This window comes from Eretmochelys imbricata, chromosome 10 (genome assembly GCF_965152235.1).
Source record: "Eretmochelys imbricata isolate rEreImb1 chromosome 10, rEreImb1.hap1, whole genome shotgun sequence".
NCBI classification, from domain to species: Eukaryota; Metazoa; Chordata; order Testudines; family Cheloniidae; genus Eretmochelys; species Eretmochelys imbricata.
Genome location: NC_135581.1, coordinates 15877108 through 15886944, shown reverse-complemented (window position 1 = coordinate 15886944; position 9837 = coordinate 15877108). Strand labels below are relative to the sequence as shown.

At 44.8% G+C, this 9837-nt stretch overlaps 2 protein-coding genes across 6 annotated transcripts in view; one reads left to right on the top strand and one right to left on the bottom strand.

The window, feature by feature from the left end:
- EIF2AK1 (eukaryotic translation initiation factor 2 alpha kinase 1) overlaps positions 1-1887 on the top strand; it is a 37602-nt gene extending 35715 nt beyond the window's left edge. For both annotated transcript variants that reach the window (XM_077827462.1, XM_077827461.1), the window contains 2 exons: positions 126-359; positions 1667-1887. In XM_077827462.1, the coding sequence (XP_077683588.1) occupies positions 126-359; positions 1667-1798 (366 nt within the window). In that variant the 3' untranslated portion in view covers positions 1799-1887. The remainder of the gene's footprint in view (positions 1-125; positions 360-1666) is intronic.
- A 1919-nt stretch (positions 1888-3806) lies between these two features.
- AIMP2 (aminoacyl tRNA synthetase complex interacting multifunctional protein 2) lies at positions 3807-9670 on the bottom strand. Of its 4 annotated transcripts, none has more exons than XM_077828452.1 (5): positions 9560-9642; positions 8824-8958; positions 7930-8136; positions 7112-7343; positions 3807-4340 (listed from the first exon to the last, which is right to left on the bottom strand). In XM_077828452.1, exons 3-5 carry the CDS (start codon positions 8035-8037, stop codon positions 3955-3957), a joined length of 726 nt encoding a protein of 241 aa, XP_077684578.1. In that variant the 5' UTR covers positions 8038-8136; positions 8824-8958; positions 9560-9642; the 3' UTR covers positions 3807-3954. The 4 variants fall into 4 exon arrangements, with proteins under 4 accessions (XP_077684578.1, XP_077684579.1, XP_077684577.1 ...); XM_077828453.1 differs by having other exon boundaries at positions 8824-8955; positions 9560-9621; XM_077828451.1 differs by lacking the exon at positions 8824-8958 and having other exon boundaries at positions 9560-9670.
- Positions 9671-9837: the final 167 nt, after the last annotated feature.

Genomic DNA, 9837 nt, shown 5'->3' with positions numbered 1-9837 from the left:
AGTGCCAGTCTGTTAACCTTTAGGATGCTGTGTTGAACACCTGATATTGTTTCCTAGAAACTGTGTACACTGAAAATTTTATTTTGAATATAAATGTAACTGTAGACCTTTTTCCCCTTTTCCAGTCAGACATGTACAGTGTGGGTGTAATTCTTCTAGAACTTTTTCAGCCATTTGGAACAGAAATGGAAAGAACCAAAATTCTGACAAGTTTAAGAAATGGCCATGTTCCTAGTTCTTTTAGCAGCAAATGGCCAGTACAAACCAAGTATGTTAAGTTGCTAACCAGTGAGATGTCATCACAGAGACCAACTGCTGCTCAGCTTCTTGAAAGTGAACTGTTTCATAATACAGAAAATGTAAGTTATTTTAGTGCAGGATAAAGAAAACATACAGCTGAAAAAATGCATTTATGCAAGAGGAACATAAAAAATTGCATTGTGCTGACAGAGCTTTATTCTCCCTCTGCCTGTTTGCATGCCCTTGTTGCTATTTTTACAACTTAAGGATGGTTTGAATGATGGAACAAATGTAGTGCTTTTCTGATTACTGTGCTTAGGATCACTGCATGAGAATGGGGTGTTACACCAGTGTTTCTAATCTTGGTTGGTTTCGAAATATAAAGTTTTACTAATTAACATGCAACATATACAAGGTTTTGTTAGTTTTATCTGTTTTGCCAAAGGCATAATTTTTCAGGATTCTCACTCTTGTGCTTCTACCACAAAGCCTATCAGGAGATCCCTTACCACTTTAAAAAAAGGAGTACTTGTGGCACCTTAGAGACTAACCAATTTATTTGAGCATAAGCTTTCGTGAGCTACAGCTCACTTTATCGGATGCAAAGATTATGCTCAAATAAATTTGTTAGTTTCTAAGGTGCCATAAGTACTCCTTTTCTTTTTGCCAATACAGACTAACAGGGCTGCTACTCTGAAACTTACCAGTTTAGAATTTTGATCTTTTGAGTCACTGCTATGCTGGTTCAAGGGCTGTGCTCTAACCTCAGAACATTTCAGTCATCTCCCTTTAAAACAGTGGTCCCCAAACTGTGGGATGTTTTCCCCCACTCTCCTCCAGGGGCATGCAAAGGTTGGGGAGGGCATGTGGCAAGGCTCAAGTTAGCCCCCATAGGAGTGGGGAAGGAGCACCACTCACACCTGCTCTAGCTCCTCCCCCATGCCCAGTTCAGCCCCCAGCTCTGCCAACTGTCAGGGGTGCTGGAACAATTTGGATAGTGAGTGTGCTGAGAGCTATTAAACCAAACTGTAAATCTTGTATATAATGGAAACCGCTTCTAGCTGGGGGTGCAGCAGCACCAGCTCCAGCACCTATGCCAGCTGTGCAGTAATGGGAGGGGGAATGTGGACAGATTCCATTACAGGGAGCAGGTGGCACGTGACAGGAAAAGTTCAGACACGACTGCAAGACATAAGCCACTTGGTATTGTAGCAGAAGGAAAAATCCATCCCCTAGTGCTGTAGCTAACAAATGTCTGCTACTGCCATCCCTATCATCAGTGAAACTTGTATTTCTTCTGTCTGTGGAGTAAGTTAAATTTTCAAGGGGGAAAACATTTAGTTGGCTTGGTGTATTAGCTAGTGGCAAGCAAATTTAAGAGGGATTCTTCCAATATGACTTTTCTTAAACTGTCTTTTGCTTTCAGGTTATTTGTAGTCTACAGCAGAAGGTGATGCAGCAAGAGGAAGAAATTGAAAAGCTTAAGGAGAAAATAAAATTGCTTTCAAGAGAAAAAGAGAGAGAAGATAGGCACAAGAGGCTTGGTTCTCCAGTTTAAGTAGAGTATCAGTCAGACTGTATATACATGAGTAGCTCAGTAAAACCTATACAATTATGTAAAATTTTTTATATAAATGTCAAAACAGCTGTCCTGTGTCTGTACTTTAATGGTATTTGTCTTTCAGGCATAATTTAGTTATGCCCTGTCAGATGTGGTTTCTCTGTCATTTCACCTGTTACTGTAAGGTCACTTCTGGAGGTGTAGTACAGATTGACAGAGCCAGAAGAGTACTCAGAAGTCACCTACTACAGGACAGGCCCAACAAAGAAAATAACAGAACGCCACTAGTCATCACCTTCAGCCCCCAACTAAAACCTCTCCAATGCATCATCAAGGATCTACAACCTATCCTGAAGGATGACCCATCACTCTCACAGATCTTGGGAGGCAGGCCAGTCCTTGCCTACAGACAGCCCCCCAACCTGAAGCAAATACTCACCAGCAACCATACAATAGAACCACTAACCCAGGAACCTATCCTTGCAACAAAGCCCGTTGCCAACTGTGTCCACATATCTATTCAGGGGACACCATCACATGGCCTAATAACATCAGCCACACTATCAGAGGCTCGTTCACCTGCACATCTACTGATGTGATATATGCCATCATGTGCCAGCAATGCCCCTCTGCCATGTACATTGGTCAGACTGGACAGTCTCTACGTAAAAGAATAAATGGACACAAATCAGACGTCAAGAATTATAACATTCATAAACCAGTTGGAGAACACTTCAATCTCTTTGGTCACTCCATTACAGACCTAAAAGTTGCAATTCTTCAACAAAAAAAAACACTTCAAAACCAGACTCCAACGAGAGACTGCTGAATTGGAATGAATTTAATTTGCAAACTGGATACAATTAACTTAGGCTTGAATAAAGACTGGGAGTGGATGGGTCATTACACAAAGTAAAACTATTTCCCCATGTTTATTACCCCCTCCCCCACTGTTCCTCAGATGTTCTTGTCAACTGCTGGAAATGGCCCACCTTGATTATCACTACAAAAGGTCTGTTCCCCCCTGCTCTCCTGCTGGTAATAGCTCACCTTAAGTGATCACTCTTGTTATAGTGTATGGTAACACCCATTGTTTCATGTTCTCTATGTATATAAATCTCCCCCCTGTATTTTCCACTGAATGCATCCGATGAAGTGAGCTGTAGCTCACGAAAGCTTATGCTCAAATAAATTGGTTAGTCTCTAAGGAGCCACTAGTACTCCTTTTCTTTTTGCAAATACAGATTAACACGGCTGCTACTCTGAAATTTATAAATTACATGTCATGCTTCTTTATAAGATGTAAATGTTAAGTACATTTGTCTATGTAGTTGGTAGAGGGAATTCTGAACACAAAACACTCCAAAATTAGCTTGCTAGAATGCATCACTGGGTTGTGGGGCTGCCTGGGCACTGCAACCTGGTGTAAGGGGTCACAGCCTTGCTCAGGCTTGGCCTAACCATGCCTCCATCATGATGTGGGGAGCTAACTGGGCCAAAGTTTGAGTGGCACTGTGACCCTCGGTGCCAGGTCAATTGCCACTGACATGGATTTGGCCACACTGGCACAAAGCTGAGCTATGCCCAAGTTTTAGTTAGGAGTATATAGTAAAAGTCATGGAGAGGTCACAAATGTAGCCTTAGTTATTGGTATTCTCCCTTAAGTAGTAGCTCCCCACTGTACCCTTTCCCCCTAGTGGTTACTATCTATTCTAGCCCCCAGCCTCCCCCTCCTCCTTTACCCCTGCCCCCCCATAGGCACTGTGTGACTGGAGCTGTTTTTTAGTGGCCTCTGATCACACACCTCTCCCCAGTTGCCAGTGCAGGGGAGTGCCTAATGTTTACATCTAGCATTTTAGCTCTAAGCCTCCTAGATCTCTGTGCAGGATAGCTTGGGGTCAAAACATGCCCTCAACACTTACAACCACTAGTTTAACAAACAGCTCTGGCACCACAGGCTATTGTGTTTATTTTAATCTCATACAAATAAGATTACAAGCAAAAGGCAACTGTGATGTCTTTATTGGTATAAGATTTTACAATTGATCAAAGACTTCAAAAAACAATCTCACTAAAATACATTTTAGACGAGACTTTCACAGCAGGCATGAGGTGGAATAAAACTACAGAATACCTCTTTGAAGAGTGCAAACTCATTTTAATAGTTTAAGGGCACTGTTGAAAGGTACCAAATTCTCACAAGACTTCATCCATTTCTGTACATTGGCTGGGACAGCATTAGAGCTACTTGTCTGCTGAAGTGCACACCACGCCACGATGTCTGCTACAGTGAGTTCATTTCCCCCCAGCCAGGATGTCTTGCCAAGGGTGGTGTTCATGGAGCGTAAGACTGCTGCTTTTTCTTTATTGCTACCTTCCTTCAGCTGGAAGATGGCTGTATCCACCCAACTGTCTATCAGTGTTGAAGTGACTACATTATGCTTCTGGCCAAATAAGGAGAACAAAAATCTAGCAATATTTCCTTCTCCTTCAATGGGACACATGGTTTGAATGCTGAACTTCATCTGGGGCTTGGGAACTGAAATTAAGACAAAAATAAGAACACTTGGCATCACAAATGTTTACATTACATATAGGGAGAAGGTTCATTAGTAGTAGAGGCAGGGTTGCTAGTGCTGCTTATTAAAGTTTTCCCTAGAAGACCCTTTTTTCAGTTATTTATAACTGGCCCTGTTGGGTTGAAGTTTTCCATTCTAGGTGTCTGTCTCAGTCTCAAGGTTTTTTTGTTTTGTTTTTGTTTTTTTTTTTAAACACATTTGAGCTGTTTCCAAGAATGAGTCTAGGAAAAAATACCTTTTGCTTCTGTTAAGTTCAGCCTACCTTTTCAGGAAGAAGTTCTAGCACCACCTCCTTCCTCCACTGCCCAATACTATGGAGCAGGGCCCTGAAGTTTGGGAAAGAGGAGGGCTTTTGCTGTGATAATACATCCAAATTTGGCCAAGCTCTAAGCCTTTGAAAAATCAGTTTCCACATGCTCAGTAGGGACTTAGATTTTAACAGCTAAATTCCTTGAAGATTCTGTTCTCAGTGGGCATGCTGCCGTTTGAGGCTGAGCAGAACTTTCCCTGTAGTGAATTCTGGACTGTGCTAGGTCCAGGAAACTGCTTAAGAGCAGGTACCTAACTCTCTCATGCTTTCCGTGATTCACTGGGCCTAGGCAATGTGGAGGTGACGGTTGGTTGATTCCAACAAAGTGTGCCAAGGGCTAGGAGAGGAGTCTTTTTGCCCACTAGACTCCACTCCACAGAGCCTGGAATGAAACCCAGCGTGCTTGAGTGTCAAATATCTGTGCAGCTTTCAGACAAAGTGTACCCCACTCTCAGGCTGGTACACAGAGGATACCTACTACTTCTATCAGTTACTCCATAAACTCCAGGGGCAGAGGTCTGTGAGGGTTCCCGCTCTACTGATGAATAATGCATGGATTCAAGATGATGCTATCCAACAGAATTTGTTTTCAGGGGTTATTTGTGTATACCTTTCTTGCTTTTTGAATATTGCAACCTTAATTCAGCCCACTTGTGTATATATATTATGGTAGTCTTTAATTATATATGTATAATTTAATTATATGATCACACTTTTCCCCACAGGATCCCTGCTTCATTCAGTACTCTAAACAGCTCTTCAATATTGCTTTCTTATTGCTCAATGCATGGCCCCATGCCTGCCTTACTGCATGCTATTCAAGAACTGCTTTTAAAAAAAGAATGATTCATTTCCTTTTGAGCTTTTCCATGGTGCTTACCACTATAATATTGGAGTGCCTTCCCAAATCAATTTATTTTAACAACCCTGTGGCACCTTAAAGACTAACAAATTTATTGGAGCATAAGCTTTCGTGGGCTACAGCTCACTTCGTTGGATGCATAGAATGGAACATATAGTAAGATAGATGTATACACACATACAGAGAAGGTGGAAGTTGCTATACAAACTATAAGAGGCAAATTACAAAATCACTCTTTAAACAAAAAAAATTCTGCTCACCTGCTCTATTAAAGGATCTTTCATGCATGCTCAAGAGCAGCACTCAACTCAAGCCTACTCCTTCCTCACTTTTCTGTGTGTACACACCTGCCTCTGCTATTTCATCTTTGTTGCTGCTGTTACTGGTATATAGGGTTGCCAACTGTCTAATCGCAAAAACCCAAATACCCTTGCCCCACCCCTGCCCTGAGGCCATGCTCCTGTCCCGTCCCTTCTCTGAGCCCCCGCCCCCATTCACTCCATCCTCCCCTCCCTCCATCACTCGCTCTCCCCCACTCTCACTCACTTTCACCAGGCTAGGGAAGGGGGCTAAGGTGTGGGAGGGAGCCTGGGCTTTAGGAGGGAGTTTGGATGCAGGAGGAGGTGTGGGGTCAGGCTCTGGGAGGGAGTTTGGCAGGTCTGCTGAAACAATTTGCATAGTGGGGGTGTTGAGAGTCATTGAACCAAACTAAACCCTGTATATAATGTATATAATGCAGCAGCACCCCCAACACTACTAGTTCCAGCACCTATGGAGTTTGGGTGAGGGGTCAGGCTCTGGGAGGAAGTTTGGGTGCAGGCTCTAGGCTGGGGCAGGGGATTGGGGTGCAGGAAGAGGTCAGGGGGTCAGAGCTTACCTTGGGCGGCTCCCAAAAGTGACCAGCACATCCTTCTAGCAGTGGGTCTCCGCAAGCAGCGTCCCTACAGCTCCCATTGGCCACAGTTCCTGGCCAGTGGGAGCTGCGGAGTCAGCACTTGGGGCGGGGGTAGCACGCAGAGACCCCCTGCCCTCCCCCAAACCCAGGGGTACAGGAATGGTGCCAGCCGCTTCCTGGAGCAGTGCACAGCCAGGGCATGTAGGGAGCCTGCCTTATCCCTGCTGCCGTGCCAGACTGTTAGTGCCCAAAATCTTCCGGTTTGGCTGAAGTAGCCTCCGGAGATCGAGTGTGATTCCAGGAGACTCCTGGCGAAACCAGGAGGGTTGGCACCCCTACATTTCTTTCCGAGCTGAGGAAGAGCATGCTCGTGGAAGCTCCTTCCAGAGCAGCAGATGAGGGATACACCTGAACAACACACATTTGAGCATACACAAACTGCTGTCAAAAGGAAACACAGAAAAAAGGCTCTGATACTTCTCTTTTAGTAACCCTAGGAATTACTTGTAGCAATAGTAGGTACAAAATTCACATGGAAGTGTGATTTTTCAAATTGAATGACCTTTTAAATGCTGTGTTCATCTGAAGCAAGTGCTTGAAATTAGAACTATTTAACCATTTGCAAGCCAACACTCCCCTTCTGTAAATTAGATGCTGTTCTTACCATTCTTCCAAATGAGAGTGAAGCCCAACTGGTACTCGTGACGTGATTGTTTCCTAGTCTGCTCACCGAAGCATTTCAAGAGGTTTTCTGGCACACATTTCACTGATGAGTGTGTATGAACAGCTGATAAAATCTTATAACGCTCACACAGCAGACTGTGCAGTACTAACAGTGACAATGGAGGTTGAGAAGGGTTTGCATTGATCACAATATCTTTCAGAGCATCATAATCCTGCATCAAAAGTAAATAATATTTAGCAGATATTAATGTGTAACTCCTCATTGCACTGCAGACACATTCAATAAGTACATTTTGGTGTGGAACAAGAAATTTATCAGGCCATGTAGTTGTATATCGTAAACCTTACAGCATTCCATTTATTTTTTAACATTTACAATATCTGCTTAAGTAACTTCCTTACCAAAGAGTAATATTTCTAAAATAAAAAACACAGTGCTCATTATGAGTCAAAACCTGGTTCTAGCTGAAGTCCAAGGTAAAGAGTCCATTAACTTCAGCAGAACTAAGATTTAGTGCCATGGCCATAATTTCAAGATCAACTAGTCCAGCTTACAGTTCTGTGATCCGGAGGTTTCAAATAACCCAAACTGAACAGATTTTATTTTAAAGAGCAGTAGTAGGTCTTTGTACATATCAGTTTTGAGTATCTCAAATTTTACTTAGCCTGCAGTTTTTTACCCTTCTTATTCAAACCTGGATGTAAAGCAAATTAACTACTGATCAGAGAAACCTCTTCATGAAAGGTAATTCATTCACTGGACACAAGTATATTGATAATATACCAATCTGGACTTGCCTTCCCAAGCATTGAATCTAGGTCTGCTGTGTTTGCAGTCAAAGGAGCACATTCATCAGCTTGGATTATATTCGTTACATCAAAGTCGGCATCTGGTGTCTGTATCATTTTTGAGAGCCCATCGACAGCAGTTTTAAGTTCATACAAGCGTTTTAAGATCTCTTCTTGGCGGGATTCAAGTGCTAGAAGTGATGGGTCAACCTCTTCCTAGAGGGAAAGAATTAGATTAAATTAATTTTCACTCAAATCCAATACATCAATACAATGAATGTGTATCATTGAACGAACTGTGCACAAGTCTCATACGAATTTATGTTGACACTAGTCACATCAAACCTTTCATTTTAACACACTATGGAGAAGTTTTAAAAATATCCTAAAGATGTCAGGGAAACAGAAGGGTCAGGCAACTGGAAAGGAAGAACTGGAACTTTTGGCACCCAGGTAGGCAAGCTGGTTTGAGACTGTGCATAAAGAACATAAAATTGATGTCTGCTAAAATAATCAGCAAATAGTTGACAATGTTGACATTTATACTGCCATATTTAGGTTTTGAGTAGATAATCCATTAAGATACATAGGGAATTAACATCTCTCAAACATATTGTTGCAGACTGGTACCAAACTCAGGACATTTATGCTCAAATAAATTGGTTAGTCTCTAAGGTGCCACAAGTACTCCTTTTCTTTTTTCAGGATAACAATGCTATCACCTTACACTTGATTCACATTCTATGATTACCCTCACAGCCATAAAGGCAAGACACAACATCTTAATTTCAAAAAATAAAACAGACTCTGAAACACCCTTCCACAAAGAGAGACGGAGTCCAGGCCAAGGAACCCCGAAGGCTTTGCCTATGACTCTCTGTGGCCCCAAGAAAGACGTTTTACCTTCTTGTCTCAGTTTCCTCACTAGTAAAACAGAGACTAGTAAGATCCGCAGAGGGCTTTGAGAGTACAGGTCCCACAACATTCAGCGTTCACACAGTCAGACCCCGTGCGACTACGGGCAGGCAAACTTCACTGCTGACAAAGGAGGCGCGGCGTTATCAAGACGCTGCCGAGCACGCAGCCGGGCAGGCCGGGACAGAGTTCCACCAGACGAAGGTTTCCCGGAAGTGGACTCACAAAGCAACGGTTGGCTTCCCCCAGTGCAGAAACTGAGGAGACCCCCCCCCCCCGACCCCCGGGCTTGAGGGTTCCGCGGGCTGCCTGGATTCTCGCCCCCGCCCCCACAATGGAGACGGGTCCCTCCCTGCGGGGAAGAGTCCACAGGGCCCAGCTCCAGGGGCCGCTTAGACCCTTCCCGGGAGGAAGCGGGCCGGCCTCACCGGGGACAGGGGCAGGACGAGGGACCGCTCCCTCTCGGCGCAGGGACAGGCAGTCGCCATGGCTGCCACCCGCCCCAGCCTAGAAGAAGCCCACCCCCCGCCACTCCCCGCAAGGAGGCCTCCATTCCGCTCGCGTGCGGCGGCCGCGCTCCTCAGGAGCCCTGCTCCCGCTCGGCTCCTACCTGGTGCAGTGGCGCAGCGGCCGCCGGGCCGCGGTGCAGGTTCTGCATCGGGTACATACAGGTGGGGAGCTGCTCGGCCCGCACCGCCCCGGGCGCCCCGTGAAAGGGCCTCACCTTGTACATGGGCATCGCGACAGCCCCGCACCTAGCCCGCCTGACTGAGTCAATCACACTACGCTGCCACCGCAGCAGGCACCGGCCCAGAAGCTGCCCGCCCACCTCAACCTGTCCTCCATTGGGCCACGGACAAGTCCCTCACACCAAAGCACAAGCTATTGGTCCAACTAGAACCCCCTCCCCTCCCCGCTCCTTTACCCTCATCCCACTGGTCAGAATGAGTGACTGATGCAACCAGGTGGATCTCAATAGGGCGAAGAGCAGAGATCCCTCTG

Excerpts from the sequence above, each read along its gene's own strand:
- AIMP2 (XM_077828450.1), bottom strand. The coding sequence starts at position 9,574 with ATGCCCATGTACAAGGTGAGGCCCTTTCACGGGGCGCCCGGGGCGGTG. Across the intron at positions 7,344-7,929 it reads TAGATTCAATGCTTGGGAAG|GATTATGATGCTCTGAAAGA; the intron begins GCAAGTCCAGAT and ends CTTTTGATGCAG. Across the intron at positions 4,341-7,111 it reads CACTCTCATTTGGAAGAATG|TTCCCAAGCCCCAGATGAAG; the intron begins GTAAGAACAGCA and ends TCTTAATTTCAG.